Source organism: Cnephaeus nilssonii, assembly GCF_951640355.1.
Source record: "Cnephaeus nilssonii genome assembly, chromosome: 21".
In the NCBI taxonomy this organism is placed as follows: domain Eukaryota; kingdom Metazoa; phylum Chordata; class Mammalia; order Chiroptera; family Vespertilionidae; genus Cnephaeus; species Cnephaeus nilssonii.
In genome coordinates, this window is record NC_137092.1 from 38,782,124 (window position 1) to 38,807,140 (window position 25,017).

The following is a 25,017-nucleotide window of genomic DNA, read 5'->3' on the forward strand; positions in this document are numbered from 1 at the left end:
GAGAAGCCTGGATTTTGTTCTTAGTTTTTCTCCTTAAGTTCTACCCAGTTCCACTTGCAACCTCATCCACTATGGTGGTCTAAACTCTATCATACACACAATTCTCAAATCTGTTTCTTCTACCGCAACCTGTTTTGAGCTCTTATATCTATGTTTCCATATGTTGGGCATCACCTCCTGAATATGACACAAGTTCTTTAAAACCCATTTTCCATACATGCTCCTCTCTGAGGCCCCAGATCAAGACGACACTCTAACCAACTGAGCTACCCAGCCAGGCTCTGCCTTCACTCTCGACATCCTGCATGCTACTGTCATGTTCCTTTCTAGAATCCTTAATGACGGTGCTTCTCTTCCTGGGACATGTGAGAAGCAGTTATGTCTTTGTTTGCTTTGGCCTATGAGGCATCTGGAAGCCACTGAAGAATCCCATGAAAAGAGATGAAGTCAAACAGCTCTCTTATATCTTCCCTAACAACTGGCATTGTGTCTTAAAAACATTAGAGGTGGAAGCTACACTAACCTCTTCCCAGGACCAAACTGGAATTACAACTAAATTGTAGAAAAATCATCCTGAATAACCAACTGAAGACTAGCTGGAGAGAAGCCTTACAACTAAGGATTCACAGAAGGAGCCACATCAAGACTGGTAGGAAGTGCAGAGGCATGAGAGGGCTGGCTGGGCTCCTATAGGCGGCAGCTGAAGTTCCAGAGGGATATCTCAGCTGCTGGGGGTTCCCCTGAGAAGTCTGGGGTCTGAACCCCAAGCAGGGCTCCCTAGCCTAGAGCATCAGAACCAGGAAAGGCACCCACATAACATCCAGCTGTGAAAAGCAGGGTGACTGTCCCCCAGGAAGAGAAGACTAGAGATGCAGGTACCCTCTTAAAGGGCCAAACCACAAAATTTCCTTTGCAGCCACTACCCCTGGGTTCCAGTGGAGAGAGGGGAAAGTCAGGTTGGTGGTTCTGGGGAGAGTTGAAGGATCAGCCACCAGGAACCCTGTGCTGAGTCATTCCCCCATACTGCAGACGTCATCTTTCTCAGGCAGAGCATTTCCCTCCAAGCGGCATCAGCCTGGGGAGAAGTAATAGCCCCACTTGCTAGAATCCCTCTTGTCCCATCCTGTGGGGCTTACGCCTGCTGAGAAGTACAGCCGAGGCTCTTTCAGTGACTAAACCTAACAGGGGGACTGCAGGCGGAGGTGGGCCTCTGGATGCTTTGAGACTTTTGCTGACCTGTCCCAGGTAAAGTGCTGGTAAAAGCCAGCCTGGGTGCACAGCTTGGTCCTCTCCATAGTCACCCAGGTCCAGCAAAGGGAGCCATACGTTTAGGATCACTGATAGCTGCAAACGAGTTGCTCAGGGCCAGTCACAGGCAGTGTCTGACATTGACCTGCACCAGAGTCCCTCTGAAGAGGCCCAGAACCAATGTGCCCAGTGGTCAGATTCAGAAAACAACAGAGAAAGATCCAATAAGCTTCTCAAGCAGTATATCCATGGGGAGAACCCAGTGGCACCATAGTTCTGAGGCAAGTTCTGCCTCATGTGATCAGGACCTGCATAGCAGCTTGCATACTGTGCTGGTGGTTGAGCCTCATAGTCAGCCAGCTTGAGGTTGATCCCATGCATGAAGAAGCCAATAGCAACAAAGACTCAATTACAATAGGAGGACCCACTTAATGCCCACAAGGGACATTCCTAGAGCACCCAGCTCAGATGATCAGGGAGCAGTGCCACTGGTCCCACAGGACACCTAATGTGTAAGTCCACCCTACCAAGACTGTAAGTCATAGCAGATCCATCTCAAACAGAGAAACACAAAGAGACAGCCAAAAACAAACAAACAAACAAAAAAACAGGCCCCAAATGAAAGAAGAAGAGAATTCTCCAGAGGAGGAACTAAATGAAATGGAGGCAACCAATTTATCAGATTTAGAGTTCAAAGTCATGATCATAAGGATGCTCAACAGCATGAAAAAGGACATAGAAACCATTAAAAAGGACCTGTGAGAAATGAAGAATGTAACATCTGAAATAAAGAACACACTGGAAGGAAAAAATAGTAGGTTAGATGAAGCAGAGGATCAAATGAGTAATTTGGAACACAAGGTAGAAAAAAAGCACCTAATTGGAGCAGCAAAAAGAAAAAAATTTAAAAAGTGAGGATAATTTAAGGGACCTTTGGGGCAACATGAAGCATAACAAATTCGGCATCATATGGGTACCAGAAGAAGGAAGTAAGCAAGGGATTGAGAACCTATGTGAAAAAATAATGACCCAAAACTTCCCTAACCTGGTAAAAGAAAAAACACACAAGTCCAGGAAGTGCAAAGAGTCCCAAATAAGATGAACCCAAAGAAGCCCACACCAAGACACATCATAATTAAAATGGCAAAGTTAAAGATAGAAAAAGAATCTTAAAAGTTGCAAGAGAAAGGCAGTTAGTTACCTACAAGGGAATTCCCATAAGACTGTTAGTTGATTTCTCAACAGAAACATTTCAGGCCAGAAAGGAATGGCATGAAATAGTCAAAGTGATCAAAAGCAAGGACCTACAACCAAGGCTAGTATACCCAGTAAGACTATCATTTAAAACTGAAGGAGAATAAAGAGCTTTCCAGAGAAAGAAAAGCTAAAGGAGTTTGTTACCACCAAACCAGCATTACAAAAAATGTTAAAGGGCTTTCCAGAAGTAGGAAGAGGAGGAGGAGGAGGAGGAGGAGGAGGAGGAGGAGGAGGAGGAGGAGGAGAAGGAGGAGGAGGAGGAGGAGGAGGAGGAGGAGGAGGAGGAGGAGAAGGGAGAGGACGAGGAGAGGAAGAAGGAGGAAGAAGAGGAGGAGGAGGGAGAAAAGGAGGAGGAGAGGAGGAGGAGAAACAACAACAGAACATAGTTTTAAAAAAATTAAATGGCAATAATACATACCTATCAATAATCACTTTAAATATAAATGACTTAAATACTCTAAAGTATTGGAGTCTTTTTAAAGAGACCCACCTCAGAATGAAAGATACACACAGACTAAAAGTAAAGGGATGGAAAAAGATATTTAATGCACATGGAAAGGAAAAGAAAAGCTGGGGTAGCAATACTTATATCTGACAAAATAGACTTTTTTTTTTAATAAAGATTTTTAATTGACTTCCAGAGAGAAAGGAAGGGAGAGAGAGAGAAACATCAATGTGAGAACGGAACATCAATGGGTGCCTCCTGCGTGCCCTCCACCAGGGATTGAGCCTGCCACCTGGGCATGTGCCCTGACCAGGAATTGAATTGGCAGCCCTTCAGTGCATGGGACATTGCACAACCAAATGAGCCACACTGGCCAGGGCAAAATAGACTTTAAAAACAAAGGCTATAGTAAGAGGCAAATAAGGACACTACATAATGATAAAGGGAGCAATCCAACAAGGGGATGTAACACTTATAAGCATTTATGCACTCAATACAAGAGTTCCTAAATATGTAAAGCAAATCTTGATGGCCATGGAAAGAAAGATTGACAGTAGTACAGTCATAGTAGGGAATGTTAATACCCTATTCACATCAATGGTAGATCATCCAGAGAGAAAATCAACAAGGAGAAGGCAGCCTTAAATGACACACTCGATCAAATGAATTTAATTGGTATCTACAGAGCACTTCACCCCAAAACAGCAGAATATACGTACATTCTTTTCAAGTGCATCTGGAACATTTTCTAGGATAGACCACATGTTAGGACACAAAACAAGTCTCAATAAATTTAAGAAGACTAACATCATATCAAGCATCTTCTCTGCTGTGAAACTGGAAATCAATCACAAGAAAACTGAAAAAGCACACAAAGACATTTAGGCTAAATAACATGTTACTAAATAATGAGTGGGTTAACAATGAGATCAAGGAAGAAATCAAAGGATGCCTTGAAACAAATGAAAATTAGAACACAACAACCCAAATCTGTGGGACACAGGGAAAACAGTCCTAAGGCCTATCTCAAGAAACAAGAAAAAAAGTCCTAGCTGGTTTGGCTCAGTGGATAGAGCGTCTGCTGTGGACTGAAGGGTCCTGGGTTTGATTCTAGTCAAGAGCACATATGGTGGTTGCAGGTTCTATAAGGGAAGCAACCAATGTATCTCTTTCATGTCAATGTTTTTCTGTCTCTCCCCACCCTTCCAAACTCTCTGAAAATCAATTGAAGAATGTCCTCACGTGAGGATTAACAACAAAGAAACAAGTAAAAGCTCAAATAAACAATCTAACTTTATACTTAAAGGAGCTTGAAAAAAGAACAACAAAGCCCAAAAAGAGTAGAAGGAAGGAATTAGTAAAGATCAGAGCAGAAATAAACAAAATAGAGTCTAAATAAATAATACAAAAGATCAATGAAACCAAGAACAGGTTCTTGAAAAAAGATAGATTGGCAAACCTTTAACCAGATTCATCAAGAAGAAAAGAGAGAAGACCCAAATAAATAAAGAAATGAAAGAGGGGAAGTAAAAACTGACACAAAAGAAATACAAAAGATTATAAGAATCCCTAACTGGTTTGGCTCAGTGGATAGAGCTTTGGCCTGCTGACTCAAGGGTCCCAGGTTCGATTCTGATCAAGGGCATGTACCTTGGTTGTGGGCGCATCCCCAGTAGGAGGTGTGCAGGAAGCAGCTGATTGGTGTTTCTCTCTCATCAGTGTTTCTAACTCTCTCTCTCTCTTCCTTCCTCTCTGTAAAAAATCAATAAAATATATATTTTTAAAAAGATTGTAAGAAAATATTATAACAACTATATACCAACAAGTTGGACAATCTGTATGAAATGAATTAATTTCTAGAAACATATAACCTTCCAAAACTAAATAAGGAAGAATCAGAGAATCTGAATAGACAGATTACAACTATTAAAATGGAAGCAGAAGTAAAAAACAAACAAACAAACAAAGAAAAAAACTCCCAGCCAAACAAAAGGGATTGGATGGCTTCACAGGTGAATTTGACCAAACATTCAGAGAACTAACACCTATACTTCTCAAACTATTCCAAAAATTCAAGAGAAGGAAAGACTTCCAAGCTCATTCCAAAACCAGATAAAGACACTACAAAGAAAGAAAATTATAGATCAATATCCCAGATGAACATAGATGCTGTAATCCTCAACAAAATATTAGCAAACAAAACACAGAAATACATTAAAAAGATCATACACCATAATCCAGTGGGATTTATTCCAGGGATGCAAGTTGGTACAATATCTGCAAATCAATAAACATAATATACCACATAAACAAAATGAAGAATAAAAACCACATTATTATATCACTAGATGCAGAAAAGCATTTGATAAAATCCAACACCCATTTATGATAAAAACTCTCAGCAAAGTGGGAATAGAGGGACTATACCTCAACATAATAAAGACCATATATAACAAATGCATAGCCAACATCATACTCAAGGGGCAAAAACTACAAGCATTCCTCTTAAGATCAGGAATAAGACAGGGACGTCTGCTTTCACCGCTCTTAATATAATACTGAAAGTCCTAGCCACAGCAATCAGACAACAAGAAGAAATAAAAGGCATCCAAATTGGAAAGGAAGAAGTAAAACTGTCATTATTTGCAGATGACATGATGCTGTATAGAGAGAACCCTAAAGATTCTACAAAAAAAAAAAAAAACTATTAGAACTGATAAATTCAGTAGTGTTATGCATAATAAATATCCAGAAATCAGTTGCATTTTATACACCAACTAGAAGCCTGATGCACGAAATTTGTGCAAGAGTAGGTCTTCCTTCCCCCAGCTGCCAGCACCAGCTTCCCTCGGGCACCTGTGACCCGGGCTTCCCTCACAGCCCCGGCTTTGTCCGGAAGGTTGTCCAGTCTAATTAGCATATTATGGTTTTATTATAGGTAATGAACTATTAGAAAGGGAAACTAAGAAAACAATCCCATTTACAATTGCTTCAAAAAGAAAAAAGTACCTAGGAATAAATTTAACCAAGGATGTAAAAGAACTGTACTTGGAAAATTATAACACACTGAAGAAACTATTGAAGAAGATACAAATAAGTGGAAACATATAGCATATTCATGGATAGGAAGAACTAACATTATTAAAATGTCCATACTGCCCAAAGCAATCTATAGATTCAACGCAATTCCTATCAAGATACCAATGGCACATTTTACAGAACTAGAACGAATACTCAAAAAATTTATATGGAACTATAAAAAACCATGAGTAGCCACAGCAATCTTGAGAAGAAAAATGTTGAAGGAATCACACTACCTGATATCAAACTATACTACAAGGCCATAGTAATCAAACAGCATGGTACTGGCATAAATACAGACATATAGCTCAATAGAACAGAATAGAGTCCAGAAATAAATCCACACCTTTATAGTCAATTAATATTTGACAAAGGAGGCAAAAACATACAATGAGCTAAAGGGAGTCTATTCAATAAATGGTGTTGGGAAAATTGGACAGATACGTGCAAAAAAGTGAAACTACACCACCTTCCCACACCACATAGAAGAATAAACTCAAAATGGATTAAAGACTTAAATGTTAAACAAGAAAACATAAAAACCCTAGAAGAAAATATAGGCAGTAAAATCTCAGACAATGCCCATAGTAATATTTTTTTCTGATATATCTCCTCGGGCAAGGGAAACAAAAGCAAAAATAAACAAATGAGACTACATCAAACTGATTTTTTTTAAAAGACCAAACTACCTCCTGTGGAGAATGGATTAGTGTCTCCTAGTTTCAGTTAGTATCGCCTGCTTTGCCTGGAAAACTACCCAGCCTTAAAGGCCGAGTTCAAACAGAAGTCCTCCCTTACATGGACTCACCTACTCCTATTCCACTTGGTGATAGCAATTACCACTTCTATATGTAATTACTAGAGGCCCGGTGCACGAATTCGTGCATGGGTGGGGTCCCTCAGCGTGGCCTGCGGGGATTGGGCTGAAACCAGCCGTCCAACGCCACCTGCAGCTCCCACTCATCCTGGCCCCACTGCGCCTGCCGCGGGCTCGTGCCCAGACAGTCCTGATCGGGAAAGGCTCGCCCCACCACAGCGGTGCTTGCCAGCCGTGAGCCCTGTGTCTGGCACCCATCCGGGTGGGTGGGGGGGGGGGGTGGAGAGGGGGCCAGGACATGACCGGCCCTCCGAGTGGGTAGTGGAACACCCTTGTGGGCCTGGAATCCATCCTGCTGACATTCACACCAGTTGTTGGGAGCCACCTGGCAGCCGCTTTTATATCATTTCTTCCTTGCGGAATGTGGCTGCAGTGCCCAAGGCTGACGTCCAGGAGGCCGGTGGCACTGTCGGGATCATGCCAGTAGCACCAGCAGGCTGGTCTGTCAGTGCCTGACCTGTTCTCTGGAGATCGGACTTGCAGGACTACTGAGGGAGGGAGTGGCTGCCACCAGGCTGGTGGGTCGCCGGAATGGGTCCATCAGCTGAGTGGCACTCCTGCTGTGGGAGCGCACTGACCAGCAGAGGGTAGCTCCTTCATTGAGCGCCTGCCCTCTGGTGGTCAGTGCTCATTATAGCAACTGGTCATCCGGTCCTCTGGTCGTTCAGTCATTTGGTTGCTCAGTCATTTGGTCGCTTAGGCTTTTATATATATAGATAAAGTGATTGTTGATGATATAATTATTTTTCCTTGTATTGCCAGCATCACCTCTAGTATTAGACACGGATAAACATTCAAAATTGTTTGATTAAAAAATTAATAAGAAAAAAATTAATAAGTGAATCTTCAATCCACTATTGTTTAAGGCCTACATTGTGATTCCAGGATTTGGGGACAATATGGGTTTTGTCTCACTCCTAGGTTTTTTTGTTTGTTTTAGTTAAAGGCATTTTTAAAAAAGATACTGATTTGAGACAGAGAAACACTGACTTGTTGTTCCACTTATTTCTGCATTCATTGGTTAATTCTTGTATGTACCCAGACCCGGATGAACCCGAAACCTTGGCATATGGGGACGACCCTTTAATCAACTGAGCTACCCTTCCAGAATTCAAATCCTAGCTTTCTGTTGTTTTTAAATTGATTTGAGAGAGGGAGAGAGAAACATTCACGATGAGAGAGAATCATTGATCAGCTGCCTCCTGCACAACCCCTACTGGGGATTGAGCGGCAACCTAGGCATGTGCCCTGACCCTGAATCCAACCGTGACCTCTTGGTTCATGGGTTGATGCTCAACCACTGAGCCATGCCAACTGCGCTCAACGCCTAGGTTTCTAAAAGTGAAAAACCCGCCACATCCTCCAAGAAGCTAAAGCCCCTATTTTGTTTAAAGACATGTTCTTTTATTAATTCCCCAGAGGTGGTGGGGAAAGTTGGGGATTAACCTTAAAAAGAAAAAAAGTTGGTATCTGTCTCACCAAAAGAACTGCACAGACAACCAGGTCTTACAATTTAAGAGAGAAATTTGGGCCCTAACTGGTCTGGCTCAGTAGATAGAGCATTGGCCTGCGGACTGAAGGGTCCCGGGTTCGATGTGGGCACATCCCTGGTGGGGGGTGTGCAGGAGGCAGCTGATTGATGTTTCTCTCTCATCAATGTTTCTAACTCTCTCTCCTCCTCCCTTCTTCTCTGTAAAAAATCAATAAAGTATATTTAAAAGAGAGAGAGAGAGAGAAATTCCGTGCGCAGTATGAGCCAGCATTGCAGACTGAACTTTTCATTTTTATTTTTTAATGCTCACATCACAGATCCTGCGGCTCCTCGGAACAGGGTAAAGGCCTGGAAGTTTTGAAAGAAAGAAACTTTCTTCAACTTCCACTTCCGAGTGTGAGTGAGAGACAGAAGGCAGCCCTCCACTACAGAAATTATGCGGGGCTTTCCTGCCGGCAGTATTGCTCCTGGTTGCCGAGGATAGAGGAAGCCATTGATTCGCTGTCGGCGCGTGCCCCGCCCAGGGGCGGCTTTCCGCTCCCGGCCCGCTCCAGAGGACTACAGGAGCACTTCCGGCTTCCGACCTGCTCCAGATGGCTACCTGGGCACTTCCGGCTCTTCCCGGACGGGGCCCGCCTCCACGTGCGCATTTTCACCGCGTCGAGGGCAGGACTTAGAGTAAGCTTTTGATTGGTCGACTGGACGGGTGACCTTTCCCCTCCGCGACAGTTTCCCGGGGCTGCTTAGACCCGGAGCGGCACGGACGCGGGTTACAGGGAGGCAAGATGGCGGACGTGCTGGATCTTCACGAGGCCGGCGGCGAGGATTTCGCCATGGATGAGGATGGGGACGGTGAGGACAGTGGAGGCGGCTGCGGGAAGCGGGGAAGGTGCGAGAGAAGGACGTGATAGGGCAACGGCGCCCCTTCCTCCCGGCGGGGAGGTGGGGAGCGGGGGAGCGGGGTTCCGCGGCCTGCAGGCTCCGCCCCCGGCGGCGGCTTGGGGGCGGGGCTAGAAGGGACTGGAGGTGGTGGGGTCCGCTCGCGGGGAATGTCTGGGGAAAGAGACTGTCGTTCTGCATGTTCCCTTTGGCACTTATTCTTTCCCTTATGGGGTTACAGAGAGCATCCACAAACTGAAAGAAAAGGCGAAGAAGCGGAAGGGCCGCGGCTTTGGCTCCGGTGAGTGTGAAGAAAACGGGGTCCGTTTTCCGGGGGAACCGTGGGAAAGGGGGCTTTTCCGGTGATCGCGTGCGTGTTTCCTAGAAGAGGGGTCTCGAGCGCGGATGCGGGAGGATTACGACAGCGTGGAGCAGGATGGCGACGAGCCCGGGCCGCAGCGCTGTGAGTAGCCGGAGCCGGCGGGCGTGTGTCTGCAGGGAGGGGGAGACAGTAACGTGAAACCCGTCGGAAAGGGGTGCGGGGTCTGGAGTCGCACTCACCCTGCTGCTGGGACCCTCTTGAGCTTTTCTCTGTGTGCTCACCTCCCTCCCTTCCCCAACAGCTGTTGAAGGCTGGATTCTCTTTGTCACGGGGGTCCATGAGGAAGCCACGGAGGAAGACATCCATGACAAATTTGCAGAGTACGGGGAAATAAAAAACATCCACCTCAACCTGGACCGGCGCACGGGATACCTGAAGGTACTGAGTTCTACTCCTTGCCTCTCCCCCAGCACCCTTAGACAGCTGGGGCAGATCTCCCGTGGTCGCCCTGGTCGGCCAAGAGCAAAGTGGAAATAAAATGACATTGGAAATTGGTTTTGTTAGACACAGCAGAGACAGGAACTGACAGACCTGTTGTGTGTACCGTAGGGATATGTGATGTGCATTGTTTAAAGTTAATAGAACCTGGCTTGGTGGAACAGGGTTTTGATAGCCGTCTTCCGCTTGCCCTAGGGGTATACTCTAGTTGAGTATGAAACATACAAGGAGGCCCAGGCTGCGATGGAGGGACTCAATGGCCAGGATTTGATGGGACAGCCGATCAGTGTGGACTGGTGTTTTGTGCGGGGTCCACCCAAGGGCAAGAGGAGGTAAGGTGGAGTGGGTACTATTTTTTAATGATCCTGTGATGTGAGACACTATCTTGGTGAAGGGAATATGAGCAAAACAGAGAAAGGACATTGCTAGGTCCCTCTGATGGACACCCCCCACCACCACCACCCTTCCTTTCCTTTTTCCTAGAGGTGGCCGCCGGCGCAGCAGGAGTCCAGACCGGAGGCGTCGCTGACAGGTCCTCTGCTGGCCAGGTGTTCGCTCCAGAGATTCCATGTGACCACGGGGCCGGGGTGGAACTCGCTGTTTATATTTAATCCTTTACCCTGTTGCTTAGTGTTTTGGAGGTTTTTTTTTTTGAAGGGGGGGCGGGGGGGTGAATTATAAATAAATGTCCCATTTTTGTTTTCTACATTTAAAATTATTTTCTTGCTCTAACCTTGCAAGCTCTGAAGTGCTCTTTACAATAGGCAGTGTGGGACACTGTGAAGGTACTTTTCCCAGTAACTGAATTCAGTGAGTTTCTACATTAGACATAGTCTCAAGTCTCAAGAGTCAAAGTAGAAACACTGCTTAAGGTATTTATTTTTCTTGGAAGCTAAGAGAGCAGGGGTAGAAGTGAGATGTTTTCAGGATATTAAATAATTATTCTGTTCCTATATACTCTGTCCTGAGCAAATGGATGTTATAGGAATGTTTTCTTTTTGTTCCTCCTGCCCTTACTGCCACATGTGTTTGTACCTCCAGCTGTTTAAGGGCTGAATCTCCTATGGAGCATTCTCCCAGATTCTCTTTCCCTAAAGGAGTCTATGCAGAGTTCTTGGTGCCCACTTTGGCAGCCAAGGTGAAGGCCCCTTGGAGGTGATCCAGAGGAGCATTGATGAGGCCAAAGAGAAGAGGAGGAGGCTGGGAGGAACTCCAGTTAGCACTGTGGGAGAGAACCAGTACCGGAGACCCAGCGAGTAGTAAGGTGTCCGGCCGAGGACAGAGGTCAGCTACATAAGCAGGGCTAGTCGCAGGTCCAGAGACAAACACGGGGTGGTTGTCTAAGGAGCGGCGGAGGGCAAAGTCACTGGTAGGTTTGGGATTTAGAAAATACACTGAAATTCCGAACCATTCAGCTGCGGACCTGAGTATGGGGTGAACTGATGGGTGGGCAGTGAGATGGAGCTCCCCCCTGCAAGGAGATGCTGCACACCCTCTTCTCCTTCGAAACTTGGGACTATCTTGCTCCTTTTCCCCCAGGGATTATGACAGACATGCTGGTGAACAGTTTTGGTGTGGGTTTTTTTTTTCTTATTTTTATTGATTTCAGAGAGAAAGGTAGTGGGGGAGAGATAGAAACATCATTGATTGGCTGCCTCCTGCACATCCCCCTTACTGGGAATTGAGCCCTCCACCCGGGCGTGTGCCCTGCCCGGGAATCAAACTGTGACCTGGTTCATAGGTAACGCTCAACCACTGAACCACGCCAGTGGGCAAGGTTTGCTTGAGGTGCTGTGCTGTATGAAGCTACTAAGTCTACTTTAAGACTTCATGGTGTCCCAAGAGTAAAGGAGAATACTGATCACGTTTCTCCTTAATCCTTCTCCACCTAACTCAAGTTCAGATGATGGCTAGAGGTTGGTTAGAATTGGAGGCATTCAAGAAAATTATGTGCAGCATCAGGTACTAGAAATACAGTTAGAATCTCACTTTTGGTTTGATAAATAGCTACCAGATAAATGAGGCCAGAGGCAATTGTTTGAGGGTATGGATGAGAGCCTGGGGATCGAAGTCTCACCTTCCTTATTGGGGAACTAGACACACTGAAGACAATGCGGCGATAGCAGGTGGTCATGACAGTCAGTGGCATAGAAGGGGCAGCAGAGGAAGAGGTTATAGGTACTCCCTTGCCATTGAGCCTTGAAGCTGCCTTTGGTAACACACTGAGTGAAGGGGCCTGGGCCAGCTTGGCGGATGGTATGGAATAGCAACAGCTGGAGTGGGGTTGAGGACCATTATCACTGATCCCCTTCCACCTCCCCCCAACCTACCCACCATTGTCACACTTGAATCTATGCAAAACACTACAGTGCTGAGTTGATGTTTCATCCACGGTGCCAATATTTAAAAGGGTTAGAAATGTATCTTGAAAATCCCTATGTCCCCTTAGGCTATGGAGCTAACCATTAAGTTTGTTAAATCCTGCAACGTAAAGAATCCTGTCTTTTTTCTTTTTTTTTAAATTACTATGCTAAACATTGCACTTTATAAAAGGATATCTCTACCACCTCACCAACATTTTTAGCTGAAATGATTTTCCTGATGTGTCTGATTAATTCTGTGGGGGAAAAATCTTGTATAAAATGGGTGTTGCTAAAATTTCAGGCCATTGTGCAACCACTCTGAAGTGACCTTTAGTAATAGAATTTTGTACAGTAACAATAATAGTGAAACAATGTTAAATAATAAAACTTAACATTTTCCAAATGCTCTTGGCCGCCCCTCCCCCTTTTTGGTAAATTGCTGAGTTTTTTGTTTGAATCAGTAGAGTATTTTTCATGTTTGAGCTTTCAGGTAAGTTAGTACCTTGGTTCAGGTAAGGTAGATTTGAGTCACTATTAGTTTGGTAAAAGGCAAGCTTTGTAGGTGTCAGATTCCTAAATATAAGACATTTGGAAAAGTGATTTCGCAGGTGGAGGGGCTTTTAGGAAAGGTAGATAGTATCAGCCATAGACATACAATGGCATGAACTGCTTGGAGTTACATGAGCTAGTTGGACATTGGTCTTTCCTCTTCCCTTATCTTGCGTCCATACGTTCTGGGGGTTTGGAGTTTTGGGGTGTGTTTTCTTTGCACTATGCCTAGAAATACTTGACATTGTGAGAAGGGGTTGGAAAAAAGGTCAGGCTCCTGGACTTACATTTGATCCATAGCCTTACTTCTGCCTCCTCTCGTTACTTTATATGCAGTTTACCTAAAACCTTTCTTTTAACTACTGGAAACTCGGTTACAGACTAATTTCTAACTACCCCATACTCCATCACACTAACACCGCCTTTTTTTTAAAAAAGTGGGTTTTTTTCCCCCTGGCTGGGTAGCTCAGTTGGTTAGAGTGTCATCCCAATATGCACACCAGGGTTGCAGGCACCTGCAGGAGTCAACCAATGAATGCACAAATAAGTGGAACAACAAAATTGATGTTTCCTCTCTTCTCAAATCAATAATAAAAAATTTGTTTTAAACATATTTTTAACACTGATATTTTAACAACATGCAGAATATGTTGTGCAGAATTACACAAGAGGAGACTATTTTGGAACAAAAAATATCTCACTTTTTGCACATGTATCATGTTACCACCAGTTTGCCATTGAAACAAATGGAGATTGAAACTATTAATCAGGTCAGGCTGTAAAAAATAATGAAATTCATCTTGTGGCCCATGGGTTTCAAATGATTTAGCCAAAGTCATATAGCTAGTAGTGGTAGAACCTAGACTCAGGAAAAAAGCAAAATAAAACAAGCAAGCAATGCAACAAAAACAGGCTTCTAACCCCCAAGTCCACACCTAAAATTTACTTCATATGAACAAACCCAACTGTAATTCCTTTTACACGGAGGCAACAAGTTCTTTTTATTTTATTTTTTATTTATTTTTAAATATATTTTATTGATTTTTCACAGAGAGGAAGGGAGAGGGATAGAGAGCTAGAAACATCGATGAGAGAGAAACATCAACCAGCTGCCTCCTGCACGCCCCCTACCGGGGATGTGCCCGCAACCAATGTACATGCCCTCGACCGGAATCGAACCCAGGACCTTCCAGTCCGCAGACCGACGCTCTATCCACTGAGCCAAACCGGTTTCGGCCAACAAGTTCTTTTTAAATCTTGGGTTTAAGAAGGTCCTATTTACAACATACTATTGGAAGATTTTATATATGTATACATATATGCATATATATATATATGTATATATGAACTACACTGAGTGGCCAGATTATTATGATCTCTGAACGCATAATTGGCCATTCAGTGTACATCCTATATAATAAAAGGCTAATATGCAAATTGTCCCCTCAACCAGGAGTTCGACCAGCAGGCAGGCTGGCCAACCACCCATGTACCCTCCCCTTGGCCAGGCTGGCCGGACCCCACCCATGCACGAATTCATGCACTGGGCCTCATACATATACAGATTATTATGCGTTCAGAGATCATAATAATAATAATCTGGCCAGTGTATAGTCAGACTAGATTTTGATTATAATTTTTTTCTTTTTTGGTAGTTATATTTTTAATATTTGAGGGTTTAAGGATGAAATCTTTGATTCTAATGCATTGTCATCCAAGAGATTAAAATGTTAGCCCTCTTCTAGATGTAATCCTAATCCTAGTCTCAGAGATGCTCTACCTATCTTCCCTCCATCCCCTGTAGTAGTGGGTTTTGTTTTTGTTGTGAACAAAATTGCTTCATGTTTAACTTTTTCCCTAGATTCTAGTTCATTTTCCTATTGAGATTAGATTACCTGGTACTCAAGTTCAGATGCTTTCTTTTCCAGTTTCTTTTTTTTTTCTCAAGGCCACCAAAAATTTTGGTTGCTTCCCACCCCAAAAAAATGGGGAGAGAGATCTTTCCAGTTTTTTGTGTGTTTAAAGTATACTTTTATTGATTTCAGAGAGAAAAAGAGGGAGAGAGAGAGAAACATCAATGATGAGAGAGAATCCTTGATCGGCTGCCTCCTGCATGCCCCCCATTGGGGATGGAGCCCACAAACCCAGGCATGTGCCCTTGATGGGAATTGAATCTGGGACCCTTCAGTCTGCAGGCTTATGCTCTATCCACTGGGCCAAACCAGCTAGGGCTTTATGCTTATCTTTAGCATAACATTTGACTCTACACCAGGGGTCCTCAAACTTTTTAAACAGGGGGCCAGTTCACTGTCCCTCAGACTGTTGGAGGGCCGGACTATAGTTTAAAAAAATCTTTATTGTTGAAAGTATTACATATGCCCCCCCCCCTTCCACCCCTGCCCCAGGCCCTCACCACCCCGCACTGTCTGTGTCCAGGGGCTGTGCATATTTGCATAAAAGGTCTTTGGTTGATTACCTCTCACCCTCCCCTGCCTTTCCTCTGTGATTCTGCACTCTGTTCCATGCTTCCATGTCTCTGGATCCACTTTGTTCATCAGTTTATTTTGTTGATTAGATTCCACATATGAGAAAACATGGTCCACAAAGGTTTAGCCAAAACCCCTGGCTTCTCTTCCTAATAGACCCTTCCATATATGTTTCCTCCCTGCCCTAGAGTTTCTGCAGCAATCTCCTGAAGCAAGGTGGGACTGGGAGGATACAAATGGGGAAACTAAGTGTAGTAAAACAAAGCTGAAGGAAGAGGCGCAGATAAAAGGACTGCTTTTAAGAACAGAGATACCAATTAGCATGCATTGATCTTAGCATGGGAAAGAGTATCAGACACTGCCCCCTGAGGATTGGTGGCTGACCACCACCAACCACAGGACAAGACGCTGAAGGCTCATGTTACGGACCCAAATTCTTGTCCAGTCTAGCCCTGAGCCCAGACAAGTGAGTCACCTGGGGCAAGGCCAGCAGAAGCAAACCCCTAGGCTGCCCCCAGAAGTTTCCTTACAGCTGAGGGGGGTGGCGGTCGAACTCAATGACCACAGGCAAGAAAGCTGTAGCCTACATGGCCGTTAGTTTCGGGAATGAGTGTCCGATATGCGATGTCCCTGGCCAGCCATTGAGCAGTGATAGTCCAGGTGGCATCTAGGGGCATAACCACAAAAGCGGCCAGTCAATCTAGAGCTGCCGTACCTGACGGGCCGAGCTCACTGGGTGGCGGCTGTGGCTCCGCAGCAGCGCCAGGTTCCCTCCAGCGGAAGAAACAAACGGCAGTGGTCACTCCCACTCGGACCTTGGCTGCCGCCGAGACGGGCAGCTCTGAGCCTTCATCTCACTCCTAATCCGGCCCAGGTCTCCCCTCCGCCGACCCCCAGGGGGTGCCTGGCCTGCAGACTTGGTGATTTGAAGGGAAAGGGGTGTAGGTGAGGTGTGGTTTGAAGGGGTAACTTCGGCGACTGCTGTGCTGGAGGCACCTGTCTGGATCCCGTAGGGAACTGGGGTCTATCTTCCTTAGACTTAGTCCCTGGAGCCCTGGATCGGCCAGAGCGCGTGTGCCCGTCGGGTGTTCTTACCCTAATCCAGCGGCCGCCCGGGACCGCCCCGCCCCGCAGGCCCCGCCCCTCCCGCAGGCCCCGCCCCCCTGCCCGAATATTTAAAGCGGAATGTGCGAGCGGGGAAACTGACCCTCGGAAGTGGCGGCCCTCGAATCCAGTCGCGCTTACGGAGACCCGGAGGCGAGCACTTCTCGGAAAGGCCGCCTCCGGGGCGGGCTCCACCGCTTTCTTTTCTGACGACGTTTGTCCCTCGCGAGGCCCCGTTGAGCGACCGGGAGGCGGGGCGGGGCGCGCGGGGCCGGGAGCGGCGCCGCCATGGACGCCTGGGTCCGCTTCAGCGCCCAGAGCCAGGCCCGGGATCGGCTGTGCAGGTGCGGGCGGGGGGCGGGGCGGGACCCGCAGACCCTCGTGCGGCGAAGTCAGTTCAGCTACGGGGGTCAGCAAGGGTCAACTCGGGCTTCGGGGGCCGCGCGGGCGTGAGGCGCTGCGGGAGCCGGCCGTGCGCTGATTCGTTTCTGCCCCCCTCCCCGGGAAAGATGGTGAAACTGAGGCACGAGAGGGCCAGCGGGAGACGCTCAGGGCTGCCGCGTCCGCGGGAGACTCGCACGGCCCTCGCTGGGCGGCGGTGCAGCGGGAGCGCTGGCCCCGGAGAGCGGTGGCGAGCGACCGGACTCTGCCCCGAGCCGAGGACCGGTTCCAAGTGTCCCCGTCCCCTTCCCTGCTGTGACCGGGACTCCGCCTCCGTCCTGCCTTCTGGGCTCAGTTCCGCTCCGGGGCCTGGGGAGCTCTCAGTTCACCCCTATGAGGAATAGTGTGCCCCCAGGTCCCCCAGCCTCACCCTCACCGACTGCCCGCTGGTGCTGGCCGGGCCCCGCTCAGCCCCGCAAGTCTCTGACGTCTCAGCTCCGAGTAGTGCTCCCCCCGCCTGGGCTCCTCTGACCCCCGTGCTCTCCCCTGGCCTGGCCTGAAGGAGAAGCAGCGAGTTAGGGACCTGACGAGCAGGAAAGGGAGTGGCCGCAACCTGGGAAAGGGAGCCCGTCCTTGCCTTTAGGAGGACACCTTCGCGGGGAGGTGCGGGAGGTCCCGCCTTTGCTTGCCTGTCTCCCCCAGGGCCGCCCAGTACGCCTGCTCCCTTCTTGGCCACGCGCTGCAGAAACGTGGGGCCAGTCCTGAGCTGCAGAAACAGATTCGACAACTGGAGGGCCACCTGAGCCTAGGAAGAAAGCGTAAGTAACTTTAGGCTTTACTACCCCAACACTCCCTCCACCCCCAGCTACTCTCTCTCCGTCCCCGCTTCCTGGTTTTTACCTTCTCTGCCAGTTCTTCTCCCTCATTTGGCTTTGCATTCACCCCCTACACGCCTCCCAATTGAGGTAAGACAACAGGAGCGTGAGTGTAATGAAGGGCTGGAGAAACGGGCAAGTTTGAGAACACTAAACCGGGACACAAAGTAATTAAAATTTGAAGTAAAAAAGAATGAACTGTTTCTGCTCTTTTTAAATATTATTTGGCCCTAACCGGTTTGGCTCACTGGATAGAGCGTCGGCCTGTGGACTGAAGGGTCCCGGGTTCGATTCCGGTCAAGGGCACGTACCTTGGTTGCGGGCACATCCCCAGTAGGGAGTGTGCAGGAGGCAGCTGATCGATGTTTCTCTCTCATCAATGTTTCTAATTCTCTATCCCTCTCCCTTTCTCTCTATAAAAAATCAATAAAATATATTTTTTAAAAATAAATAAAAAATAAAAATTATTTGTAACACCTTAATCAATAATTTATAAAAAATAAATAAAAATAAAAAATAAATTATTTGTTTTTGTTTCTATCACTTGCTCAACTTTCACCCTCTTGCTTTTTCTCTTTCTCTGTGTTTTTCTCTCCGCCTCACTACTTCCAAATCTCTGCTTTTTCCTGCGGATCCCCACAAGTTCTCCGCCTGGGCAACTCAGCAGATGCCCTTGAGTCAGCCAAACGCGCTGTGCACCTGTCAGATGTTGTCCTGAGATTCTGCATTACTGTTAGTCACCTCAATCGAGCCTTGTACTTCGCCTGTGACAATGTCCTGTGGGCTGGAAAGTCTGGACTAGCTCCCCGTGTGGATCAGGAGAAGTGGGCCCAGCGTTCATTCAGGTTTGATAGCCTTTTATTCTACAAGACCTTTTGTATTCCTCATACCACACAACTTGCCTTTCATGAGAGAAAGACCTCTCAGGGTCTTCCCAGAATGTACACATCTTACTCACTCGCCTGCTTCTAATCTTCACTTACATCTTAAACTATCAGAGGATAAGGAATGGAGGAGGTGGAAGACAAATGCTCTTCCATCATGAATGACTAAGATTGGGAAAGACGTTATGTTACTTTAATTCTGCTTCTATCTATACCATAGGTCAGCGATTTTCAACCTTGTTCATCTCATAAACTAATTACATAAACTAATTACTAAAATTCTACGGCACACCAAAAACACATTTTTTGCCGACGTGACAAAAAAAGTAGGTTTAATTTTGATTCATTCACACCGGATTGCTATTGTGTTGGCTATTGTCATTTTTTTTTTTACTTGACAAACCAAGGGAAAAGAGGTCAGTGCCCCTGGCTAAATAGTCAGGTATTGCATGTTTTAAAAATTCTTGTGGCACACCAGTTGAAAATCGCTGCCATAGGTTACTCTCCTCACTACCTGCTCATCAGTCATTCTATAAATATTTAGTAAGTGCTTACTGTGGTTCAGGGAATAAAGCAGAGAGCCAAACAGATATGATTCCTGTTCTCATGAAGCTTCTGGTCTAGTGGGATAATCATATGTTAAAACTAGAGGCCTGGTGCACAAATTCATGCACAGGTGGGGTCCGAAGGCCTGGGCCAGCTGAGGGGAGGGGCCGAGGGCGGTTGGCGGACTGGCCCCGCCCCCTGGTCTAAGGCCAGTCGAACTCCTGGTCATCAAGGGGACAATTTTCATATTACCCTTTTATTATATAGGATAAGTAAACACCAAACCAGGTATATGAGGAAAAGTACAGGATGTTGTGAAATAAATAACACTAAGATTGAAAGATCAGGAAAGAACCCTCGCTGGTTTGACTCAGTGGATAGAGTATCATTGGCCTGAGGACTGAAGGGTCCTGGGTTTGATTCTGGTCGAGGGCACATTGCCACGGTTGTGGGCTTGATCCCCAGTTGGGAGTGTGCAGGAGGCAGCTGATCAATGATTCTTTCTTATCATTGCTGTTTCTATCTCTCTCTCTCTCACCCTCCCTCTCTGAAATCAATAAAAATAAATAAATAAGATCAGGAAAGAACTCTTTGAGAAAAATAATATTTTAGGTAAGACTTGAAGTTTGAGTAGAAGTTAGACAAAGCAAACAGTAGCAGAGAACACCTTTTCAAACAAAAAATAGCATTTTCTAAGGCTTTGAACCAAGAAAGACTTTGGGGAATTAAAAAAATAGAAAGAAAGCCAGCGGAATGGATAGCATTGAGTAAAAGGCATACTTTCAAACTGGAGGGGTAGATGGGTCAGATCACTCATGAAAGACAATGATGAGATTTTTTGTTTAGTTTTTAGAAAATTTTTATCCTAGCCCTGGCTGGTGTGGCACAGTTGGTTGGAGTGTCATCCTGTCCTGTACACCAGAAGATGGCGGGTTCGATTCCTGGTCAGGGCACATACCCAGGTTGTGGGTTTGATCCCTGGTCAGGGTGTGTGGCAGAGTCAGTGATCAATGTCTCTGTCTCTGTCTCTCTCTCTCTCTGCCCTCCCTTCCTCTCTCTAAAATCAATTTTTAAAAATTAAAAAATAAAAATCCTGAGTACAGTGGGTTCTAACTAGGGATCTGACATGGTTTAAATTGTGTTTAAAGAAGATTGCTCTTGCTGCAGTGTGGAGAATGGATTGCAGTAGGGCAAAGGAGGAAGAGAGGCCGTGATATGGCCAAGAGATATGGCTTGAACTAAAGAGCTGGCAAGTAATGAAGGTGCAGAGAAATACGATTTGAGAATAAAATTATCTGTACACATATCATCTGTATTTGTTTCTTGTTATGCTATGATTCTCTGTTCTTTTAGATTATATTAGGTAGCATCTTTCTATCTCCATTTCTGTGTTGTTTTTCTACATGGCTTGTGATGTATGAGGGCTGTGGACAGAGGCATGATTGAAGTAGTATGGAAAAGCACTTATTTAGAACAGTTTATATGCCATGTTTATTTATTTCATTCAACAAATATTTATCAAGCTCTTACTATAGCAGGCACTGGTCTAGGTATAGGGACCCAGTGGTAAAGACAAACAAGGCCCCTGCTCCTATGGCGCTCACATTGTAATGGGAGGAGACACACATAAAGATTAAATGAAGCCCTAACCGGTTTGACTCAGTGGATAGAGCGTCAGCCTGCAGACTGAAGGGTCCCAGGTTCGATTCTGGTCAAGGGCATGTACCTTGGTTGCGGGCACATCCCCAGTAAGGGGTGTGCAGGAGGCAGCTGATCAACGTTGCTCTCTTATCGTTGTTTCTAACTCTCTATCCCTCTCCCTTCCTCTCTGTAAAAAATCAATAAAATATATATTTTTTAAAAAGATAAATGAAAATACAGTGGTAAGTGCTGTGCAGGAAATTGAAAGAGGGTCACGTGATAGAAAGTAAATGTTTTGCTACTTTAGCGGGGGGGGAGGGGGGGGTCAGGCCAGGCCTCTCTGGAAAGGTGACATTTAAGCTCATATCCAAAGAGCCAGCCATGTGAAGATTTTGGAGGCAGGATAGTTCAGGTAGAAGGACCCAGTCGTGTAAAGGTCCCAAAGCAGGAACAAGCTTGATGGGATCAAAAGAAACAAATGTGGTTGGAGCTCTGATTGGCAGAAAGAGTGGTGTAATGTGGAGTTAGAGAGGCAGGTCCGGTTTCGAGGTCTGTAAGCCGTCTTAAGTTATCTAGATTTTATTCTAAATGTGACAGGAAGGAAACCATGAAGAGTGTTAAGAAGAGGAGTTTATGCGGGGGCGAGGGGCAAGAGTGACCAGGGAGAGACAGGTTAGAAGACTAAAGTAGGAGTGCAAGCAAGAGATGACGGTGGCTTAGACTGGGAGTAGAGTGTAAAAGAGGTGCTTAGATTCAGGCTGTGTTTTGGAGACAGGACAATCATACTGAGTACAGACCACTGTTGTGAGAATGGATTCAAAATAAAAAATAGACTGTTCTTAAGGAATTTATAATGTAACACATTTGGCAAGCTGCTTGACACCTCTGGACCTCTTTTTTTGTTTTGTTAATCTTCACTGGAAGATATTTTTCCTTTTATTTTAGAGGGAGTGGAAGGGAGGGGAGATGGGTAGAAAGGACAGAGGGAAACATCCATGTGAGAGAGCCACATCAATTGGTTACCTCCCACAAGCACCACAACTGGGTCAGGGAGCCTGCAACCCAGGTATGTGCCCTTGACCAAAATCGAACCTGAGACCCTTCAGTTCACAGGCTGACACTTTTTTTTTTTAATATATATATATATATATTTTTTTTATATATATATTTTATTGATTTTTTACAAAGAGGAAGGGAGAGGGACAGAAAGCTAGAAACATCGATGAGAGAGAAACATCGATCACCGCCTCCTGCACACCCCCCACTGGTGATGTGCCCGCAACCAAGGTACATGCCCTTGACCAGAATCGAACCCAGAACCCTTCAGTCCGCAGGCCGACGCTCTATCCACTGAGCCAAACCGGTTTCGACACACAGGCTGACACTTTAACCAGCTGGTCAGCACACTTCTTTTTTGTTTGTTTTGTTAAATAAAAGGATTGGATTTAAATTATTTATAATTTGACTCTGAAACAACTGAAGCTTATTCTTTTAAAACAAATTTGTGCCCGGCCGGTGTGGTTGACCATTGATCTATGAACCAGGAGGTCACGGTTTGATTCCTGGTCAGGGCACATGACCGGTTGTGGGCTCGATCCCTAGTAGGGGACATGCAGGAGGCAGCCAGTGATTCTCTGTCATCATTGATGTTTCTATTCTTCTCTCCATCTCCCTTCCTCTCTCTGAAATAAAAAAACATATTTATAAAATAATTAAAAAAATTGTATTACTGTAGTTCAAGTTGAATGTGTGTGTGTTAATGTGTTGCCAAGTGGAAAAATGAAATTTGAGGTTGATCTTGGAAGATTTAATGATGCTCATGAACGTTAGCCCAGGATCTTAAGGGAATTGTAAACATATTACTTACAGAAAGGTGGGAGGACATTTCTAATAGTGGGCACTAGGACACATCCACTTCTGGGTTCTAATGTGTGATCCTTTGCATTTTGGCGGGAAAAAACTGTTTGAGTGTTCTGTTGGATATGCTAAGTGGGTACACGTGCCCTTACTGACCCTTCCGTCCTGTGTACCTCAGGTACTATCTGTTTTCTCTCATCATGAATTTGAGTCGTGATGCTTATGAGATTCGCCTACTGATGGAACAAGAGTCTTCAGTTTGTAGCCGGCGACAGAAGTGTTCTGGAGGAGGAGCCCCAGGAGGAATTGAAACTGGGGGACCTGGGGATCCAGGGACTCCAGGAGGAGGCCTACCCCAAATAGCTCTGAAGCTTCAGCTCCGAGTCCTGCTCCTGGCTCGGGTCCTTCGGGGTAATCCCCCGCTTCTGCTGGACGTAGTCAGGAATGCCTGTGACCTCTTCATTCCACTGGACAAACTAGGCCTCTGGCGCTGTGGCCCCGGCATTGTGGGGCTTTGTGGCCTCGTGTCCTCCATCCTGTCTATTCTCACCCTCATCTGCCCTTGGCTACGACTCAAGCCCTGATACACTGGCACAGGATAAGGAGGGGACCTGAATTGGTAAGATGGAATCTTAGATTGTCCCCAGTGTCCCAGCCCCATCCTAATTCTACTCCTTGGTTAAAGTTAAAATCCAGAGATTTATGGGTAAACCAGGGGTGGGGAATGTCTGGCCCATGGGCCGTATAAGGCCCACAAAATCATTTGGTCTGCCCTGCCAACGCATTAGGGGTGAGTTAATTAAATGTTTGGCCCAATATATCAGGCTAACTTTTAAGTTGATAATTTTGTATGGCCCATGAAAGATGTTATAAATGTCCAAATGGCCCTTGCCAGAAAAATGGTTCCCCATCCCCGGGGTAGAGGGAGGAGCTTTGGGGAAGATGAAGTGAGGAAAGGTGACTTGTGTAGTCAGTAGGATGATTCTGATGTTCAGATCTGCTGGAGCTTTTGTTCTTTTCCTCCTTCACTGCATTGTCTGTGTCTCTCTTGACTCTTTTGATTTTGTCTCTTAAGTCTTAGATTCTGTCTCTGGGTGTTTTTTTTTTCCCTTCTCAGTCGCCTGTCCTAGGAATTTAATCAGCAGCAAAATGCCTTTTTGATAGGGGAGAAGGTGTGTTCTGTAAGATTCTAATTGCCTTCTTTTTCCTCACAGAGGTGGCTTGTGGCAGATTTTACCCCCTTCAGACTCCAGACTATAATTTTAAAGACTTATGTCCCAGGGGACTCTTCCCTCATGCCCCGGAAGTGGTTCGCTGCTTCCTCTTCCTCCCTCCTGGCTACCTCACCAACCTCGCTCATGACTTGGCCCTTACCCTTCCCTCTACTCACATCTGCAGATTTCGGCTTACACTTCGACTTCAGGGCTTCATCTGTAGCCTGTTCTTACCCCTTCGCCTCCCCAGAATGATGCCATGTCTAACATCTTGCTGTAAATATTGTACAATGATTCTGTGTAAATAGATAGGCCCCTGCTCACAGTGGAGAGCAAGCCTTCTAGGCCAGCCAATAAAGATCAGTTTGCTCATTGATGTGTGGTCTGGTCCTGTGTGTTTTTACCATCTGAAGCCCCTATTTCTGTCACTAAGGTTTGGATTTTTCATGGCATTAGCCGCTGCATCATGACCCACAGACTTTTATTGACACCTAAACTCTACAGGGCATCATACTAGGTGGTAGTGATACAAAAAGCTTAACTCCTCGGTCCCAGCGTCAGATGTTTGTAGCCTACTTGGGAAGATGAGAATCTAATGTTAAAGTAATTATACAAGTTCCACAAAGCACATGCCATCCCAGTTCAGTTTATAGTCCCTCCAAAAACTGTAGTGCCACAGGCAGCAGAGGCCGAGTCCAAACAAAACTAAGTGGATTGGCTTGGTCTGTGGGCTTGTTGTACCTTCACATGTTGGGACTCCCCTGGGTGGTTAGGTAAATAAAACCAGTTATCAGCTCTTTCTTGTTTAGATCTCAGGTTGAGATGAATACAGTTAGGAAGTAAAAAGTGTCTGTCTCCCACTCTTTGTTCCAAACCCAAAGAAAGCATTATTGTCTGGAAACAACAAAGGAAGGAAAAGGGAGAAGGAAACAGCAGAAAGAGTCCAGAGTTGTGTTCCCTTTGGATTTTGAGATGACGCCTCCAGGGGGCAGCACCAAGGCAGAGAAGTAGACTAAGA

At 45.8% G+C, this 25,017-nt stretch overlaps 2 protein-coding genes and 1 pseudogene across 5 annotated transcripts; 2 read left to right on the top strand and 1 right to left on the bottom strand.

The window, feature by feature from the left end:
- Nucleotides 1-9,111: 9,111 nt before the first annotated feature.
- On the top strand, nt 9,112-10,756 carry RBM8A (RNA binding motif protein 8A). Of its 2 annotated transcripts, none has more exons than XM_079760415.1 (6): nt 9,112-9,252; nt 9,521-9,580; nt 9,665-9,742; nt 9,903-10,039; nt 10,295-10,431; nt 10,583-10,756. In XM_079760415.1, the coding sequence occupies exons 1-6, from the start codon at nt 9,186-9,188 to the stop codon at nt 10,626-10,628; spliced, it is 525 nt and encodes a 174-aa protein (XP_079616541.1). In that variant the 5' UTR covers nt 9,112-9,185; the 3' UTR covers nt 10,629-10,756. The 2 variants fall into 2 exon arrangements, with proteins under 2 accessions (XP_079616541.1, XP_079616542.1); XM_079760416.1 differs by having other exon boundaries at nt 9,668-9,742.
- A 373-nt stretch (nt 10,757-11,129) lies between these two features.
- LOC307093807 (gonadotropin-releasing hormone II receptor-like) lies at nt 11,130-16,891 on the bottom strand (annotated as a pseudogene). Its single transcript has 5 exons — nt 16,743-16,891; nt 15,973-16,413; nt 12,035-12,372; nt 11,495-11,514; nt 11,130-11,439 (listed from the first exon to the last, which is right to left on the bottom strand). The product of its transcript is annotated as a gonadotropin-releasing hormone II receptor-like (transcript).
- PEX11B (peroxisomal biogenesis factor 11 beta) lies at nt 16,699-24,375 on the top strand. 2 transcript variants are annotated; one of them, XM_079760414.1, is made up of 5 exons: nt 16,699-16,945; nt 17,685-17,800; nt 18,501-18,702; nt 22,964-23,404; nt 24,000-24,375. In XM_079760414.1, exons 1-4 carry the CDS (start codon nt 16,890-16,892, stop codon nt 23,367-23,369), a joined length of 780 nt encoding a protein of 259 aa, XP_079616540.1. In that variant the 5' UTR covers nt 16,699-16,889; the 3' UTR covers nt 23,370-23,404; nt 24,000-24,375. The 2 variants fall into 2 exon arrangements, with proteins under 2 accessions (XP_079616540.1, XP_079616539.1); XM_079760413.1 differs by having other exon boundaries at nt 22,964-24,375.
- Nucleotides 24,376-25,017: the final 642 nt, after the last annotated feature.

Coding starts and splice junctions, on each gene's coding strand:
- PEX11B (XM_079760413.1), top strand. CDS start 16,890: ATGGACGCCTGGGTCCGCTTCAGCGCCCAGAGCCAGGCCCGGGATCGG. Junction 17,801..18,500: donor CCTGAGCCTAGGAAGAAAGC/GTAAGTAACTTT, acceptor GATCCCCACAAG/TTCTCCGCCTGGGCAACTCA. Junction 18,703..22,963: donor TGGGCCCAGCGTTCATTCAG/GTTTGATAGCCT, acceptor TGTGTACCTCAG/GTACTATCTGTTTTCTCTCA.
- RBM8A (XM_079760415.1), top strand. CDS start 9,186: ATGGCGGACGTGCTGGATCTTCACGAGGCCGGCGGCGAGGATTTCGCC. Junction 9,581..9,664: donor GGGCCGCGGCTTTGGCTCCG/GTGAGTGTGAAG, acceptor CGTGTTTCCTAG/AAGAGGGGTCTCGAGCGCGG. Junction 10,432..10,582: donor CCACCCAAGGGCAAGAGGAG/GTAAGGTGGAGT, acceptor CCTTTTTCCTAG/AGGTGGCCGCCGGCGCAGCA.